We start from the raw sequence: 20,807 nt of genomic DNA, 5'->3' as shown, positions 1-20,807 counted from the left end.
AGGGAAGTCAACCCTTAGATATGTCAATAGCTCAGGTAAGTCAACTGGTAGATACATCATCAACTAAGGTAAGTCAACTCATAGATATATTTCTAAAGATAGTGTGAGGGGATTTTAGAGGCGCTTTCAGGAACGTTTTTCGTTTTAGTGTACATGCGTTATGAGGTTTTAAGAGTAGTGAAGCTTTAAGGGATTTGTTTGCGGAAGTCATTTCTGTGTAGTGGGTTGTGGTGGTGTTTCGTGTTTTTAATGTTTTTAATAGCTTTTCGAGGTTCCTTTTCATGTCTAAGTGTATGGAGTTGTGTATGTGAGTTGTTTGTGAAGACTGCATGTTAAGAAATGTTGATGTGTGTTCATGGTGACACATTCAGATGGATATACAAATATAGTCCGACGTTTATTTGGTCCCAAGGAAACCCATGAATGAAAATCACTGAACTTACTCAACAGGTAATGACCAGACTTTATTGCTTGGAATTGCGCATTGTATCTAGGCGGATCAAATTCGAAGAACGTGTACTGTAGCATTCAGTTAAATTTTAACTGCCTTGCAATGGACTATTGGCGCTTCTCTACTACATATTTCACGTCATAATACTTACATGAAACACGAGGATTAAGTACAGGAAGCCCAAGAAAGATCGAATCTCTGAACAGGTCTGGATTGGTATCCTCATGCTCATTGCTATTTACAAGGCATGTGTTGTTTACATAAAATGTGCAAATATATTTCAAATACACATCAAACATTTAACTCATTAAGGTCGAGAGCTGCATATGTCGACAACTTAATGAGCTTCTCACAGCGATGGGAAACATGAGTTTTTCTAACCCGTATGAACCATGTAGTGAGTGAGTGGAGTGAGTGAGTTTAGTTTTACGCCGCACTCAGCAATATTCCAGCTATATGGCGGCGGTCTGTAAATAATCGAGTCTGGACCAGACAATCCAGTGGTCAACAGCATGAGCATCGATCTGCGCACCCCGATGACATGTGTCAACCAAGTCAGCGAAACTGACCACCCGATCCCGTTAGTCGCCTCTTACGACAAGATAGTCGCCTTTTATGGCAAGCACATGGGTTGCTGAAGACCTATTCTACCCCGGATCTTCACGGGTCATGAACCATGTAGATTTTATGAGGATAAGTGCTCATTTAAAAAAATAAAGGGAAACCACTGATTTTCATACAAAACCATGTCTGCACAAGTATAGCTCTGGAATGTTTAATGTTGAATTTATTGGTGAATGTGAAAATTCAAAATGTCAATACCGACTGTAACCTCCGTGTGACCTGAACAGGTATTTATATACTGAGTCAAAAAAGAAACTTCACATTCTTTCTTCAGGGCACTATAAAAGAACAAGAGATGCTAAGATGGTGAAATTGTTATTATTTTATTGCTGAGATCTGTGTGATGTACTCGATACACTGACAGTGCCATACCGGTAATCAGTTCCATTAGGCTACACCGCCGTTCCAAAACATGGGTATACAGAATGTCAAGTCAAAAGAAAAAAATGCGAAGATCACGTGATCCACTGCACGTGCAAAACCTGATTTGGCACTAACGTCATTTGCACGACGAATGGATGGGTTTGAGTGGGTTTTGCTAACGTTTTTCTAGAGTCGACATATAGGGATCCCATTTCGGATACATAGATGTATCATCAGAGAAAAATTATTCATTATTTTTCAAATTACAGTATGTGAAGTTTCTTTTTTTACTCAGTATATATGTGTGTAGCAGGGCGTGGAGTCATCCCACAGATGACATCCTTACTTTGTCAGCTTGCTGACGGGGTTAACCTCTTTGGTCATGTGGACAAGGCGTCCGACTTCGGATTAGAAGGTCCGTGGTTCGAATCCCAGCACGGGACTCGTAAATTTTATGGCCGCTACATTGGCGCCCAACGTGGGGCTGAGCACGTTCATATCAAAATTGAGCAAAATAAGTCTCAGTAACCAACTATGCGGCTCGGGGCGTGCCTTCGGTTGACGGGGGAGTATGTAGCAGGGTGTGGAGTCATCCCACAGATGACATCCTTACCTTGTCAGCTTGCTGACGGGGTTAACCTCTTTGGTCATGTGGACAAGGCGTCTGACTTCGGATTAGAAGGTCCGTGGTTCGAATCCCAGCACGGGACTTGGAAATTTTATGGCCGCTACATGTGCATATAGATGTACACAGAATTGAATCGTCATTTAGATGTCATATCTAAAGCATTACACTGGATTGCTGAAACGCATATGTAGAGACGACCAAGAGACAATGTTTACAGTTTGAGAATGGTGTTTAGTGGTGTCTATATATTTCTTGTTGTAAAGGAAACAAGAATAGAAGTGAATAAACAAAACGTCATTTGTTATTACTGAACCCAGTGTTTGTTAGTTATTGACAGTTTAATCATGCATCACCATGCGTTTCTTTTTCTGCCGAGTATATTTACGGATTATGTGATGCAAAATGGAACCAGTAAATCGTAAAACGTTTAATCCTAACGTGCACCTGGCGGTTCATTTGGTATCACTTTAATGTGGATCAAATAGAAAACTTTTGTGATCACTACAGTTTTTCCTAAACGTGTTCACTTAATTAAATAAATTATATTATTAATTTTGTTAAGGGACTATGTTTTCAGTTTTTAGTGGATTTGGAACAGGTAAGTAGGTTTGTTGTTTAACGCAGCCTTCAGCAATATTCTAGCTATATGGCGGCGGTGTGGATTGGGGAATTGTATGGGGGATTGTATATGTAAACATATATGTGTATTGTTTTTGCCTTGATGTTTTTAATGGAAACTGAGAGAAATGACCAGTAATACTCAGAAATACGCTTTCACACCTTATGTTTAAGCTTAACGTTATCAACACTATTTCACTTTTCACATAGCCTAGTGGTTAAAGCGTTCGCTCGTCATGCCGAAGGCCCGGTTCGATTCCCCACATTTCTGGTTTTCCCCGCAGTGATGTTGCTGGAATATTGCTAAAACGGCGTAAAACATACTCACTCACGATTGGAATTGGAGACTAAGACCATCCATCAGTCATTTCATTCTGAACTGTAATTCAGGGATGTATGTATTGCAGCTGCGCATCAATATAGTCTATGTAAAAGTCGTCTCATGACATGGCGGAAAGCTGCCTTCTGCGTTTGTGTTGCTTACTTTGAGACAGATTCAAACGATTCCAGTGCTATTATTGTCAGACTAATCAGTGGCGATTTAACAAAAGGGAGTGAGTTTAGTTTTACGCCACACTCAGCAATATTCGAGCTATAAGGCGGCGGTCTGTAAATAATTGAGTCTGGACCAGACAATCCAGTGATCAACAGCATGAGCATCTATCTGCGCAATTTAGAAACGATGACATGTGTCAGCCAAGCCAGCGAGCCTGACCACCCAGTCCCCTTAGTCACCTCTTACGACAAGCATGGGTTCATTCTAACCCGGACCTTCATGGGTATTTCACAAAAGATACACCCTTGATCACTAAAAGACTAATGTAATGACTGTGTAATATTTTACATTGCAGCTGCAACTAAACCAAGAGTTTGCTGTGTATGTTTCACAAATAAATGGCTGCCATATTGGAAAACGATCGTCACTGTCTAATCCGGCACCCTGTCTAAACCGGCATTTTATTTCGATCCCGTGGGTCGCCGGTTTAGACAGGTTTCACTGTATATATTGAGAACAGAATTGACACAGAATTATATATAAAGATTAGCATTGTACAATTACACAACTTTTCCCTTTAGACCGTTTATGGAGCGATAAAAGAAGTAGTCGGCCAAACCATATTCTTGATGTCCAGTGTCTGAAAAGCTTCCATTTTATTTGGAAGGAATCATTAGCAATTAGGGTTGGGTATCGCCAAAATTTTCGTATTGCGATATATTATGATATGTGTTGGCGTATTGCAATATGTATTGCAATATATTGTGAAAGTGTAACACATGGGTTAAAGTAATGAAATTACTGTTTCCTTTCTTTTGAAACAATGACACTGGTACAAGAGATCAATTGAAAATATTTCCAATTTGAAGACTTCGCTCGAAAGTTTAGATCTCGAGAAAAAGCGTATGCAGCGGCGTCCGCCATTTTGGTTTGTTTATCCCTACGAGTGGCGGTAACAATCTATTTTTTTATTTATATGGTTTAAAAGTCACGCAAATGCAATTATATGACCAATAAACATTCTCAAAACTATTAATGTATAATAATATAAAGGAAATACAAATGTTGTTAGTAGTTTTGACTACATCACGAAAATTGTATCGGGAGAACCGGTTCGCTCAAAGTGTACCGCAATATATCGTATAGTGAAGTTCGAATTGCAATATACCGGTTAACCGGTATTATCGCCCACCCCTATTCGCAATGCCATATCCAAATTTTCACATAACTGGTTTATCTGATATTAGTCGTAACAACAGATTGGGTATAATATTTTCCCAACAATTGCAGAAAATGAAAACGATCTGTCATTTGGTACCTCACGGACAATGGTAAGCCATCAGATAATAGCATATAAAATATGTTCAGGATAGTATTGGATGATTTCCTGTCGTAATCAACAGTCAAAGATTGGGATTGCTTGATTTAGATTTACGAGTTAGATTTACTGTTTACCGGGCTGTTTTTTTTAAGGACACTCCTATCTTAGTCTTTCAAAAACACTGTGTACAGGTATTCAAGCTGGCACTGTTTACAATGTACTGAGAGCTGACACTTGTGTGACCATTCAGTATTTAGTTTGGATCCTTGGCATCATGTATGATTAAGTGAAAACATTAGAATAAGTTATGTCCTTATGATTACATTATCTGAAAGGGTGTGGGTGGAGTCTCAAAAACAAACTCTTTGAGTAAACATGAAGGGAGAGTCACTTTAAGAAGCGATTGTAAACTACAACTGTTTGTATGCTTAAGGGGAACATGCTGAAGCACACCCGCACCATGTTTGATTCAAAGGCCCAAACACAACAGTCTGTGGAAGACAGACTTTCCAAACACACAAGTCTGTGGAAGACAGACTTTCCAAACACAACAGTCTGTGGAAGACTGACTTTCCAAACACAACAGTCTGTGGAAGAGTGACTTTCCAAACACAACAGTCTGTGGAAGACAGCCTTTCCAAACACAACAGGCTGTGGAAGACAGCCTTTCCAAACACAACAGTCTGTGGAAGACAGACTTTCCAAACACAACAGTCTGTGGAAGACAGACTTTCCAAACACAACAGTCTGTGGAAGACTGACTTTCCAAACACAACAGTCTGTGGAAGACTGACTTTCCAAACACAACAGTCTGTGGAAGACAGACTTTCCAAACACAACAGTCTGTGGAAGACAGCCTTTCCAAACACAACAGTCTGTGGAAGACTGACTTTCCAAACACAACAGTCTGTGGAAGACAGACTTTCCAAACACAACAGTCTGTGGAAGACTGACTTTCCAAACACAACAGTCTGTGGAAGACAGACTTTCCAAACACAACAGTCTGTGGAAGACAGACTTTCCAAACACAACAGTCTGTGGAAGACTGACTTTCCAAACACAACAGTCTGTGGAAGACTGACTTTCCAAACACAACAGTCTGTGGGAGACAGACTTTCCAAACACAACAGTCTGTGGAAGACAGACTTTCCATGCAGCTTGTGGAAACGGTTGTAGCTAGTGGCAAAGTTTGAGTCTAACATGACAGATAATATGTAGAAAAATATAACATAACAACAGCTGCATTTTTATCATTTTCGACATGAGGCCGACTACACTTTTTGATCGCCCCTCATATATTGACAGTTCCAGGGGTAAATATTCGATATTCACATTTAAAACATACAGTACTGTAAATGTTGCCGTGAATGATGACTTACCCTGAATATATGAACACAACAAATGACAAAATGTCTGAAAATGGCTTCAACAAATTTTATTTATTGTCGGAAAGAAACTAGAACCCACCTGTCTCATGAAAACTGACCCATGACTATGAGAAGGGCACACGCCACGTCAGTCTCAGTAATGACATATCTCTATCTCTGACTCCATCAACACCGACTTCACTGAGCGTCGTATGACAGCAGGAGATCCAACATCTCCTGGTGTCCCCAGAATCTTGCCACGTCAGCCGCTGTCTGCCCACTGCCGTCCCTGACGTTAATGTCCACCAAGTTCGAAGACAGAACAGATTTCAAAATCTCAATGTCACCTTCCTCCTCACAGGCCATGTGAAGTACGTTGACACCATCATCATCCACCAGTGACACATCTGCCCCATTACTCACCAGAAGATTCACCACATCGCTGTTACCCAGATTTGCTGCCTCCATCAATGGTGTCCTGCCGTTCCATCCTCTACTGTTGATGTCCACTATGTTCAGAGACAATATGTACTTCACAGTCTCCATGTCTCCACTTACACTGGCGTAGTAAAGGATGTTGTTGCCATCAACGTCCACCAGTGACACATCTGACCCATTAGCCACAAGAAGATTCACCACATCCCTGTTACCCCCACTTGCTGCATCAATCACTGGGGTCCTGCTGTTCCATCCTCTACTGTTGATGTCCACCACGTTCAGAGACAGTATGTACTTCACAGTCTCTATGTCTCCTTTTGTACATGCGTAGTGAAGCATGTTGTTGCCATATTCATCCACCAGTGACACGTCTTCGCCTTTACTCACAAGGAACTCAACCAGATCTCTGTGTCCTTCCCTTGCTGCCAACATACCCGGTGTCCTGTTCTTCAATGCTCTACTGTTGACGGCCAGCATGTCCAGGGAGAGGACCAACTTCACAGTCTCCACGTCTCCTCCCTGACAGGCCAAGTGAAGGATGTTGTAACCGACCTCATCAACCAGTGAGATATCTGCTCCTTTCCTGACCAGGAGCTTCACCACATCTCTGTGTCTGCTCAGTGCTGCCTCCATCACCGGGTGTCCTGTTCCAGTTTCCTCTAGTGTTAATGTTTGCATGCCCCACAGACAGGAGCAGCTTCACAAACTCCTGGTTACCGTCCCTGCTGGCAGAGTAGAGGTCACGGTCTGCTTGTAATAGAGTCGCTGCAACATCAAATAAATTGTGTACTATACAGTCCGTTTGAGTCAGAAACGGACCGATGAATTGCAAATTGTACAAAATTGCCACATAAATTTGAAAATTTTAACTATAAATTGTATATTTATATACTTATCCTATCTCACGACTTGCACCTCTCTCTCTTCATTCGACCATGAGTGGAAACGAATTAAAACTTTGCTCCAAGGCCTACCTTGCCCCTCTCCCGTGCTGTGCGTGCCTTCTGTGTCAGTCGTGCTCACTAGTCCATGACAGCACGAGGCATGCGCAGTCCTCACCCACGTGATCACCTCACATACTCATTCTCGATCTTGGAGCCATAAAAGGACAAAACCGGAAACGGTGGTAATCTATGTAGTGGGGAGGTAGGGAGGGACTTTATCGCGTGAGATAGGATAAGTATATAAATATACAATTTATAGTTAAAATTTTCAAATTTTTAAACTTATCCTATCTCACGACTTGCACTTATCCCACGGTAGGAAGGTGGGTCATAGATTACCCGAATTCAAGCGATAACAGCTAAGTGCTATGCCCAAACAACCGTGAGGGAAGCAACTACAAGGTAGGCCAATAACTACCAAGTTACTACGCATGAGGGCTAGTTCGAACCCATTGACTTACTAAGCACAATTGCTCCCAGGGACCGGGATTCCCGAGCAATGTGGTGTTCAGTCACTACCTTCACAAAGTGAAAGGGACGTAAGCTTAACGAGTGTAATCAGTCGCATATCGCCACGATTTCCAAGGTACCCCCGTAATAAAAGTCTAACAACTAGTATCGGGCCAGCCCCTGCTTCAAACAACCCCACACAGACACCGTCCGAGGAGGGTGAAAGAGAAATTGAATCGGTAAAACTCACAATTTTAACGCTCAGTACCACAACATCATCTTATGACTTCCATTACTTACCACAATAAGATCACATAGATGTGTATAGGCACTTAGGAGCATGAACGCTACACAGGCGTAACACTTCGAAGGACTCACTTCACTGACTTAATTACTCCGCGGAGCAGAGGACAGTAAGTGAGGTGGCGACTCTGTAGTCTCAAACAAATGAGAGGAGAAATCTAAATCCCGAAGACATAAATCAGAAAAGTTTTTCAGATTTATTCAGATTGTACACAAGCAGAAACGATCGCGACTTGGGATCAACTGCACAGTGGGATCCATATAGCATCGGAGCACAAGGAAGTTCATTATCTCATGATGTTGTGCCGCTGATAACTGCTTGGCAAGGACGAAAGTGGTCCAAACTGATGAAGGCCTTGAATATCCGCCACCGACACATCTCTGAGGTAATGAGATCGAAAAACTGTGTCAGATCGCCAAAACAACCCTCCATTATGGCAGTTAACGAGCAGTTGCTATGCAACGCCATAGTAGAAGCCAATGCCCTGGTTTCATGAGGGTTAACTGCCGAGGTGGTGGCAAACCGCAAAAGTGTAGGCTCGTGAGTATTGTAGCTCGTAGCCAATATGAGAGTGTTGTGCGAGAGACTTCCGCCTTGGAAGCAGCAGACAAGGGTATAAACAGTCTCTTACGCAGACGGCGGCTCTTGCGCGATGCTTTAAGTAACGCTCACGGTGTAACACTTCGAATGACTCACTTTACTGACGTAATTAATCCGTGGAGCAGAGGACAGTAAGTGAGGTGGCGATCCTCCAGCCGCCTCAAAAGCGAGACCTGCAATGGTCAGTTCGAACCCATTGACTTACTAAAACACAAGTGCTCCAGGGACCGGATTCCCGAGCAATGTGGTGGTCAGTCACTACCTTCATGAAAGTGAAAGGACGCAGCTTAGCGAGTGTGTAAACAGTCGCATTACCACGATTTCCAAGGTCTGACGACCAGTATCAGGCCAGCCCCTGCTTCGACTCAACCCCCACAGACACCGTCCCGTGGAGAGTGAAAGGGTAATTGAATCGGAAACTCACAAGTCCCAGAAGAATCGAAGACACAAATCAGAAATAAAATTCAGAATTGTATTCAGATTGTACACAAAGCAGAAACGATCGCGAACTGGTGATCATCTGCGCTGAAGCTGATGGTTGTCCCGAAAGCCGAACAGGCGATAATGACAATGCTGAATTCCAATTCGCTAGATGAAGGGCCCTTTCTCCTGATGACCACTTCTAGGCCACTTGATGGAGAAAGTGAGCGCACCAGCTTGCAAGATGTGCCAACGAATAGGTGTTGAGTCGGTATGAAGGGCACCCTAGAGACTCCAACACAAACATTCCACTTGTTGAGCCACCAACGAAAGACTGAATGTAGTTGTGCGGGAAGACGAATCAACTCCCTGGGGTTGTCGCCCCCGAGGTATGGGCACAGAACCATCTGAAGAGGGCAAGCTGCAGCTGGCCCTGTCAGTCAGCACTTGTGCCGACGCCAACCACCCTAGTAACTTCTGCCACTGGCGAAAAGGTGTGGGTTGGACCAACATTAGTGGTGCGTTGCACTGAATCTTGTCCCACCTCTCCTGGGGCACAAACATCATGACCTGGCGTGTTGAATATTGTCCCAATAAGAAGAAACAGCGGTCGGTGTTACCCCTGATTGCTCAATTTAGCAGCCATCCTAACTGCGTGAGCAACTTGATGATGAACTGTCTGTGGAAAGGAAGGACGACTGGATCCTGCTGGGCTTGAACACAGTCGCCGATATTGTTGTCAATTGTCACGCTCGACAATGCAGGTAGCTGGTTAACAGAATGGGTATCTGAGTAAAACCCACGGGCTGCGCATATGCCCATACAGCAGGATCCTCCATTGGTATCAATGACTTACATAAAGTAAATCGAAGATACTTCCAATAGTCTGGATGTATCCGATGTGAAGGTAGGCGCCTCACAGGTCGAGGGACTGACTGACTGACTGAGTTTAGTTTTACACCGCCTTTAGCAATAATCCAGCAAAATCACGGCGGGGGGCACCAGAAATGGGCTTAACACATTGTGCCCATGTGGGGATCGAACCAGGGTCTTGGGCGTGACGAGTCAACCCTTTAACCACTAGGCTACCCCACGGCCATCGCAGGTCGAGGGAAATGAGAGGTCTAACCACTCTTGCCTCTGACAAAAAGATATCTCCAGATATAAGAACGTTCAATAAGTCGAGCAACTACGTCAGTTCTGATGGAGTGCTCAATGTAGTATGTTTGGCGATGGAGATTGTCAGTCAATCTACAGGAACGCTCACATTATAAACAAATTGTAGAAATTAAGTAGGATCGGTGACCTCAGGAACGCTTCTTTGGCTGAACAAAATAATGGTGCGCCAGGTGGAGTGATATAGGTAGTAGATCGCTGCCTGGTGACAATCCTTGCATAATGCAGTGACCTCTGAACTCGGTGCTTGACTAGGCAAACCGCTCACGGTGTTTCTGTCCGTCACCCTCAATAAGCAGTCTCTCTCGACTGGCTGTCAAAATCCGACACAGTCACTCTTATCGGAATGGAAGCATTCGTTGTTACTTGCATTTATAGGCTGGACTTGGTATCCGATTCGGGCCAAGAGAATTCTGCAAGGGCACTTCATAGTCACTCTAATCATCAAAATTCCGTAAACAAACAGTAGTCCGCCATTTGCAAACGCTACACACGAAAGTGACAAAAATACGGACAACATGGTCTTTGGTTAACCGGGCGAAGTCGCAACCCATAAATTCGGGCTGAGCTATGCTGGCTATTTGACAAAACATTGCCGGTACCATGCGCAAGAACTTCATCCATTTGTTATCTGTCCAGAAACTTGCTTATCATGTAAAACAAAGGGAGCTGAAGATGACGAGCCGCCTGCAACAATTGCACCAAGGGATACACAAACATAAATTCCGGGCTGAGCTATGCTGGCTATTTGACAAAACATTGCCGGTACCATGCGCCAAGAACTTCATCCATTTGTTATCTGTCCAGAAACTTGCTTATCATGTAAAACAAAGGGAGCTGAAGATGACGAGCCGTCTGCAACAATTGCACCAAGGGATACACAAACACGCTGTTACGAGTAGTCTGTAGTAACAAGACTCATCGGAGCGTCAGAGAGTATTCCTGGCTCGCAAGCCGCATCTAGTTATGCCATATCGGGTGGTTGCAGAACTGATATCTACACCGGGGGGTAGAATCGCTTGAACCGAATCATTCATCAAAAGTGAAGATCGGATGGTAGATTAAATCTGAATGAGATGAGCTCCGTCACGGAGGACTCTTGAGAACTGGGATCGCCAGGCCGCCAAGTGCCGAAAGCGTGATATCTCTAGATGACTGCGCTACTAACAACACATGTAAATCAAGTCGGCATGGTGAAGCACATAGCTACTACCTATGTACATTGATCTTGAACGCCAGGTGAACTGGTTCGACGATAGGAGCTTTTAATCTGGTGAAACGATACGAGCCGGCTGGTAAATCAGTTCAGGGTGGTGAGCCGAAAGTTGACGTGATCTGAATCAGTCCGATGTGATCTGAATCGTGACTGATCTGGATTGGTTCGGTAATCCGAACCGGTTAAATGATCTCAGCTGATGGAGAGATCTAGAACGCTCAGATGAACCAGTGAGGCGAGGTGAAATGTTCCGCCGAGGTGAATCGCTTCGCTGCTGTGAATTGAATCGATGATGTGAACTGTTTCGCGATAAGAAACAGTCTTAATATTATGGCAAACTGAGTCAATGTCATTATTCACACATACGGCGCATGGTGAAACGGTTCGGTCTGGTGAATCCATTCGTGTATGGCTTAACCGATTCGTGTGTGGTGAATCCATTTGGTATGGCGAACCGATTCGGCGCGGGTGAACCGGTTCGGCAATTTGATGGTACGGTCTGGTGAAACCATTCGGTATGACGAAATGATTGGGTGTGGTGAATCCATTCGGTATGGCTTAACCGATTGGGTGTGGTGAATCCCTTCGGTATGGCGAACCGATTGGGTGTGGTGAATCCATTCGGTATGGCTAAACGGTTCGGTCTGGTGAATCCATTCGGTATATGGCGAACCCGATTCGGTGTGGCTTAATCGGTTCGGCGATTTGACGGCGCAGATCGGATGTGTGTGAGTCAACTGGCAACACAGAACGCTTTTGATGAGGCGGAACCACGAAAGACATCTAATGATGCTCCCATAAAATTATCACCGTCCGACATGGGAAACTGCGGACGACAAGCAGTTAATACCGGTCGTTAAAAACGGGGTTTGTCGGGTGATCAACTGTTGAAGTGTAACGAGCTCTGTCTGCCAGCCATCGGAGCAAGTATGTCTACATGCTCTAAAAACGCCCTTAATAAGGGAGCACATTCCGACAACGCTTGCTCCAGGAACATGACGATTGGGGATCCGAGGAAGTAAATATTGTTACAGTGTGCGCAAAATTACGCTACTGAGTCTAGACTGACAAGACTGGATATGCTGATTCACCTAAAGTGAATGAGACCCACTTCGAGAATCACTCTGACGAAAACACACCTTACGGCTAGGTGAACCGGATCGAAATGGCCAACCACCTCGACCAGGCGAGACTGAACGACTCACGGGAATCAAAACGCTGATGGTGTGTCGAACTGAAACCTATGTTGAGGTGAACTGAGTCGGAATGTGAACCCGTTCGTCCTGGTGAACCCCTTCGAAAGTACGCGAAATCAGTTCGGTCAGGTGAACCCATTTGATTACGTGAATCAGTTCGGTCAGGTGAACCCATTCGAAGATGTACTGGTGAGCCGGCTCGGCCGTGTGAGCCGGTTCGGCATGGTGAGCCGGCTCGGCTGTGTGAGCCGGTTCGGCCATGTGAGCCGGCTCGGGAAAGTGAACGAGACCTAGAACGACTCCTCCCAGCCGTGGAAATAGGAGAGCGGGTACGTTCCAACCGCGCCGATCCCCGCTTCAACGATGAATGCTTAGAAGTTCTCGAAGTCTGTGATCGTTCCGAAGAAGCAGACCTACGAGATAATGTAGATCGCAGGTCTGGCGTAGAAGAAATATCGGTCATTACCACCCTGGTACGCTCATGAGAACTTAAACTGGGTGAGGGAAGCTCCCCTAAAAGCCTTCTAACGCTCTCAGATAAATAGGAACTGGACGGCTTCCATAAAATCTTCGGCCAGGAGAGACGGGCGATTGAGAACGGTGAGCAGTGAGGGTGGGGCGATCTAAGCATTGTTTCTTAGCGGAGATGGACCAGACCCGCGCAGAATTAGTCCTAGCCCTATCTGCCAAACGCCTGGCACAAGCACGCTTGTAAAAATTTAAACGCCTCATTAGACAGACCTGAACACTTCGACAGCCGCGTGTCCCAGTCACAAACACCCACATAATCAACACACGATGTGTGTTGGTCCCATGCTGAAAATACTTTATTACAACGGGCACAAAACATCCGTTTACTGGCCTGAACAGGCTTAACCATTGAGCAAATCTCAGAGGAAAAAATTTTCACGTCCACTCAGTGGAGCGACAAGAAAGAGAATGAGTATGTGAGGTGATCACGTGGGTGAGGACTGCGCATGCCTCGTGCTGTCATGGACTAGTGAGCACGACTGACACAGAAGGCACGCACAGCACGGGAGAGGGGCAAGGTAGGCCTTGGAGCAAAGTTTTAATTCGTTTCCACTCATGGTCGAATGAAGAGAGAGAGGTGCAAGTCGTGAGATAGGATAAGTTTAAAAATATAAATAGTACACATGTTTATCATTTACTAATACCCAACAGCTTTCTTATATTTGAAAATTTTACGGACTCCACCAAAAAAGTTGTTCAAGAAACTATCATCATTGAAAATGCAAAAGTTGTTATCTGTCGCGGCGGGGTGAAACCGCAGAAACCGAACAGCCACTATGTCGTCGTGCACGGGATACACATGCCTGATGAAAAATGAAGTTGAATGCTGACGTGAAACAGTTGATGATTAAAGTGTACGATTTTTTCCGTTCTGAAGCCGAAAGGGGCAAACCAATTTATGCTATTAATAAATTCCGTAAGCGGGCAGCAAAAGCTTTAGGAGTATCAGCAAAGGTACTGACAAATGTTCTGGAACACAAACATTGTGAGGGTGATGCGAAGCAGGTAGGGGTCGTGTCAAAATCACACAAATTAAAACATTTGGACAACTTTCAAAAGACTCTTGTAAGGCAGTCTATCAAAAAGCTCTATTCTGAAAACAAATACATGTCGCTGAAAATTTTTTAAAAGCATTTGAAGCAAGAACACAACCTCGGAGTATCAAAGTACACACTCTGGCGACTTTTACACTCTTTCGGGTATCGTTATAAGAAAATTTCGGGGGAGAATAGGTCAGTACTCTGTGAACACCCTGATATCGTGCTTGAGAAATAATTTTCTCAGGGTTATAAAGAAGAAGCGCGAGGAAGGGTTCGAGCCAGTGTACTTGGACGAGACCTGGGTCAATGCCTCGCACACTGCCAGCAGTTAGTGGGTACCCGATAGGGGTTGATAAGGGGTCACGTAGAAAGCTGCCTCTAGGGGAAGGAGAGAGACTAATCGTTCTCCATGCTGGTTGCTCCAGCAAAGGCTTTCTCCCAGGCTGCGACTTGGTATTCAGGGCAAAGTCCACAGATAACAGAGACTACCATTCCGAGATAAATGGTGCGGTTTTCCTCGATTGGGTTAAAAACAAGTTGGTATCAGCTCTACCAGAGAAGTCTTTTATCGTAATGGACAATGCCCCCATACCACAGCGTGCAGGACCCCAACAGTAAAGCCCCGACATCGAACAATCAAAAAGGTGATATGATATCATGGCTCGACAAATTTCAGATCGCATGGCCTTCAAAGGCAACGAAGCCTCAGCTATATGAGATCATAAAACCCCACAAAGGTAAACCTTTCTACAAAGTTGACAGTTACATAAAAAGTAGGGGTCACGATATTCTGCGACTTCCACCCTATCACTGTGACCTTAACCCCATTGAAGTGATATTGGATATTGTCAAAGGAGATGTTGCCAGATAAAACACAACTTTTAGATTACGTGATAGAGGTTATGGTTAAGGAATCCCTTCGTTGCGTTGGAATCCCTTAACAAAATCACGACTGAAACTTGGCAAAACTGTGTCAACAAGGTAGCTAACGTCATTGAACAAGGTTACTGGTCTCGGGATGGCTTACAACAGGCAACTTTGGCACCACTTGTCATCCCTTTAAGTCGTGACTGTGACACTATGACACAAGACAGACGAGGAACCGACAGGTCTCTCGGAATAGATTTTGAGATGTCCCCTTCCATGACTGGCTGTTCCGTTTCTGCGGTTTCACCCCGCCACGACAGATAACAACTTTGGCGTTTTCAATGATGATAGTTTCTTAAACAACTTTTTTGGTGGAGTCTGAAAAATTTTCAAATATAAGAAAGCTGTTGGGTATTAGTAAATGATAAACATGTGTACTATTTATATTTATGTGGCAATTTTTACAATGATAAAATTTACAATTCATCGGTCGGTTTCTGACTCAAACGGACTGTAGGGCTGTAATGATGCATCAAACTATAGTTTGGCATGAAATGCATGTGGACCCGGTTTTTTGTAAAGATCTCTTCATCCAATGACCCAATCGACCTCAAACTGTGCAAGTGGATGTTTTGTCAGACAACCTAATCACATTGTAAATCACCGATTTTATGCATTTGTATTAAAGAATCTGTCTATGTAACTGTCAACAAAATAAACAGCAGAACGCAGACGGCTTGCAGAGGGAGGGAGCCAATGACCTGTGACAGCGGCAGTGTTGGGTCATAAAGGTAAATGCACGTGCAGTTCATGATAGTTACCCGTGCACTGCACAGTGATAGACCGTTTGGATCATTCACATTGACTACTTCTAGCTGTCATCATGAAAGCTTATTTAGATGATGCTAAACGTTTAATTAGAAATGTGTTGAATTTTTTTAAAAGAGAGCAAACGTAGCAAACCCGATTTATAAGGTGTCGGATTACATGAAACGCATAACTTTTGCTCTTGGCATGAAAAAGAACATCGTGCTAAAAATTGTGAAAAATAAACAAACAACCAATAAACAAAACCTTGTACAAAAAGGTAGGCATCCAAAGTTAGATTCTTTTGACATCAGGGTCATCAGAGATGTCATTCGCCGGTTATTTGCTAGAAATGAACACCTGTCCACAAGAAAGTTAAAACACATCCTTGCAGAGGATCACGACATTAATGTTTCTAGCTTTAAGCTAAGCAAACTACTGCTCAAATTTGGATACAAGTACAAGAAGGTAGCAAACCAGAAACTTGTAATGTGTGAGAGATCTGATATTGTGAAAATAAGGTGTAACTATCTGAGAGTAATTAAGCAGGCAAGAGAGGATGGGCTCGAACCCATATATCTGGATGAGACCTGAGTCAATGTAAACCATACTGCTGCCAGACAGTGGCTACCCACTGATCCCAGTGATGGTAGGAAAATACCAACAGGCAAAGGTGAACGCTTAATCGTTCTTCAAGCTGGTTCCCACCGCGGATTCCTACCTGGGTGTGATCTGGTATTTCGGTCAAAGAGCACAGATGGTAGGGACTATCATACAGAAATGAACGCAACGGTTTTCACACAGTATGTTGAGGAACAATTGTTTCCAGCTCTGCCCTACAAAAGTCTTGTCGTCATGGACAATGCTCGCTTTCACAGTGTTCGAGATCCAAACAATAGGTGCTCAACTTCCAATACAAAGAAGTCAGATATGCAGCAATGGCTAACAAATAACAATATACAATTTTCAATTAAGGCCACTAAACCACAGTTGTACTCTTTGATTAAACCTCACAAACCTCCACCCACATATAACATTGACAACATGCTACGCAAACACGGCCATAAGGTCTTGAGATTACCACCGTACCACTGTGATCTCAACCCAATTGAACTTATCTGGGGAGACCTTAAAAGTACAGTGGCCCGGAAAAATCAATCATTCAAGTTGAATGATGTCAAGCACATTGTCAACACTGCTATGTGTGACATTGACATTGCACGCTGGCATGCATGTGTTGAACATGTCAAGAAGGTGGAGAAAGAGTACTGGCTCAAAGATGGCTTGAAGGAGCAAACAGTTAATCCAGTTGTCATTAGCCTTGACACTGATGACTCCTCTGTGGAAGAATGGAGTGAACTTGATGAAGTTTAATTATGTTATTATATTTACAGAATATAATAGTATCCAGCCAGATATGCTCAAAGAAATATAACTTCTTTTAACAATGACAGCACTGACTAATTACAACGACTTATAGTGTAACATGAAACTCTCATTTCACATAAAATTATCATGAAAATATAAATATTAACTATCTATATACTTAAAGCTATTAGAAATGCATTGCTTAATTTGGAATGTGAACGACATCAAACCATAACTCTTTTGTCTTCATTCTATCTTTTCTTCAATGAGTGTGCATGATTCTGTGTGCTTGTGTCCGATGGAACAGGGCTTTAACAGTTGAGTTCTAACCATAGGTGGTCCGATTAATGATTTAGTGTAAATATACTTTCTGTGTTCTTTAAATGCATTTCCACTAAGGTACTGCATAAACAAAATATGACATTAACATTACAAATTTAAAGATTTTAACCTACAGAATAATTCTCACTAATGGGTTTTGTGGTTAATGTTGAACAACTCAGAGAAACAAACTCCGTATGATGGTTGACAGTTGGCACCCACCGTACCCTATTCACGACCTGTGACACCTCTTCATACCTGTCACGTGCATAGCTGTTGACCTTTATGACCCAACACTGCCGCTGTTACAGGTCATTGGCTCCCTCCCTCTGCAAGCCGTCGGCGTTCTGCTGTTTATTTTGTTGACAGTAACATAGACAGATTCTTTAATACAAATACATAAAATCGGTGATTTACAATGTGATTAGGTTGTCTGACAAAACATCCACTTGCACAGTTTGAGATCGATTGGATCATTGGATGAAGGGATATTTACAAAAAACTGGGTCCACATGCATTTCATGCCAAACTATAGCAATGGATTACAATTGTTGAGACTCCGATAGCTATGAATCGATGGTAGAAACGAAAAATTATTGATGCATCAATAGTATCTGTGACTATCGATAGTTTAGTAATTGACGGTTATTTGTTTTTATTAAAGGTCACATGCAACGAAAAACACAACTTTGCAGATTCTGATACCTTTCGGTATGGACTTACCAAACAAATCGTCAAAATGCAAATTCAACTTATAAAGTTGAAAAATAACGCCGATGAAAAAAAAAACTAAATCGGAGTTCAAACGTTTCACTTATTTTCCCCAGACTTTCTGGGGAATACGGTTTCAACAGCTGGCTAAGCTCATAGCACGTCGCGCGAGTGAAATAGGTTCGCGAACTTGGAGCTGGCTGCTGTCTGGTGAATACTCTGTGAAGGCTTTGGTGTGAGCTAGTTTCCTAATGTTTTGTTGATATCTCACAGGCGAAGCTTTTTGTATGTTATGACAGTAAATAAACTGTTTATATAATTTCATTTGTCTATTTCACCACACGTTCTTACCGAGTCACTTTCTCAGTTCGATGCTTAAAAGCATTATTTAGAGTTGACACGATTTCTAACTGTGATATAGATATGTCGCTGTCACAGACAAAACTCAATGTCTTGTTTTATTGACACCAGTGTGTCTGCCTGCCTGTCTGCTAATGACAATATTCAATACACAACTGCGATCACTGACCACATGCAATTTGAACTTAACACCAATCAGGCTATACACCATAAACAAAACGCGATTGATTTATGGCCCGAGTTCGGTCTGTCACATTATGTAATTACACAGACAGGCAGGTGTGATACTTGAACACATGACATGTTATGATGTCTGTTGATTGCAAAATGTTATACACAAAAAATGAGCATGTATTTACAAAACCCAACTTTCTATATATACACACACAATGACCCGTGAAGGCGGTGATCTGCTAATGAACCAGCCGTTACACTTGAGTGCACACCCACCAGCTCTGACTGGGTTCGTATCCCGGCTGCTTCGCTTCTCGAGGGAGGTAAACCCAAGTACAAAATATTGCACTTTTGATTTGCGATTATATAGCTTATAATATTGTTTATTTGTTTTTCATAATCAGCAATGCATATTATATGTCATGAAGAAGTGATAATTGTGTTTTAATTATGTTTGATTTTTTGGTTGCATGTGACCTTTAACTATTTATTAACTGTTAAAACTATTGGTTTTGTATCTTTGTATTGCTATTGTTTCATATTAACTATACACTTATTTGGGAAATGACTTCAAATGAGACAATTCAGTCAAGGAAAAAAGCTTTGGCAATAGTATTATTATAGTCGCAATAGACTATTATTATTGCAATAGTATGTTGCAATAGACTATCGTTATCGCAATAGTATGTTGCAATAGACTATCGTTATCGCAATAGTATGTTGCAATAGACTATCGTTATCGCAATAGTATGTTGCAATAGACTATCGTTATCGCAATAGTATGTTGCAATAGACTATCGCTATCGCAATAGTATGTTGCAATAGACTATTATTATTGCAATAGTATGTTGCAATAGACTATCGCTATCGCAATAGTATGTTGCAATAGACTATCGCTATCGCAATAGTATGTTGCAATAGACTATCGCTATCGCAATAGTATGTTGCAATAGACTATCGCTATCACAATAGTATGTTGCAATAGACTATCGTTATCACAATAGTATGTTGCAATAGACTATCGCTATCACAATAGTATGTTGCAATAGACTATTATTATTGCAATAGTATGTTGCAATAGACTATCGTTATCGCAATAGTATGTTGCAATAGACTATTATTATTGCAATAGTATGTTGCAATAGACTATCGCTATCGCAATAGTATGTTGCAATAGACTATCGTTATCGCAATAGTATGTTGCAATAGACTATCGCTATCGCAATAGTATGCTGCAATAGACTATCGCTATCGCAATAGTATGTTGCAATAGACTATCGCTATCGCAATAGTATGTTGCTATTATCGCAATAGTATGTTGCAATAGACTATTATTATTGCAATAGTATGTTGCAATAGACTATTATTATTGCAATAGTATGTTGCAATAGACTATCGCTATCGCAATAGTTTGTTGCAATAGACTATGGCTATCGCAATAGTATGTTGCAATAGACTATTATTATTGCAATAGTATGTTGCAATAGACTATCGTTATCGCAATAGTATGTTGCAATAGACTATCGCTATCACAATAGTATGTTGCAATAGACTATTATTATTGCAATAGTATGTTGCAATAGACTATCGCTATCACAATAGTATGTTGCAATAGACTATTATTATTGCAATAGTATGTTGCAATAGACTATCGTTATCGCAATAGTATGTTGCAATAGACTATCGTTATCGCAATAGTATGCTGCAAAGACTATCGCTATCGCAACAGTATGTTGCAATAGACCATCGCTATCACAATAGTTGTTTCCCCTCAATAGTCAAATTCCTATTGTGTACATTGGACTTTTGTCATACATCTACAATGTTTTCATGTGTGTTCATATAGGACTCAGACATTGCTATTAACTATTCCACCATGATTGACAACATGGATGGGAATGAGAGCCAGAAGTTCCTTTGTGTGTTTTGTGTAGAGCTGTGGACTGTTTACATTTGTTGACCATGATAACTTGATAATGTCTACAAATGTTGTTTGAATTCATTAGGATAATAACA

General features: G+C 42.3%; 1 protein-coding gene and 1 long non-coding RNA gene across 3 annotated transcripts in view; both read right to left on the bottom strand.

Moving 5' to 3' along the window:
• Nucleotides 1-1,180: 1,180 nt before the first annotated feature.
• On the bottom strand, nt 1,181-5,711 carry LOC124288419. Its single transcript, XR_006901447.1, has 3 exons — nt 5,702-5,711; nt 3,609-3,611; nt 1,181-1,294 (listed from the first exon to the last, which is right to left on the bottom strand). It is a non-coding gene; the product is annotated as an uncharacterized LOC124288419 (long non-coding RNA).
• Nucleotides 5,712-5,920: 209 nt separating this feature from the next.
• LOC124288411 (kinase D-interacting substrate of 220 kDa-like) overlaps nt 5,921-20,807 on the bottom strand; it is a 35,499-nt gene continuing 20,612 nt past the window's right edge. For both annotated transcript variants that reach the window (XM_046724932.1, XM_046724933.1), the window contains one exon: nt 5,921-7,071. In XM_046724932.1, the coding sequence (XP_046580888.1) occupies nt 6,067-6,984 (918 nt within the window). In that variant the 5' untranslated portion in view covers nt 6,985-7,071 and the 3' untranslated portion in view covers nt 5,921-6,066. The remainder of the gene's footprint in view (nt 7,072-20,807) is intronic.

Source organism: Haliotis rubra, unplaced genomic scaffold (genome assembly GCF_003918875.1).
Source record: "Haliotis rubra isolate DU_JTF1 unplaced genomic scaffold, ASM391887v1 Scf417, whole genome shotgun sequence".
NCBI lineage: Eukaryota > Metazoa > Mollusca > Gastropoda > Lepetellida > Haliotidae > Haliotis > Haliotis rubra.
This window is presented reverse-complemented; position numbering and strand designations above follow the sequence as displayed.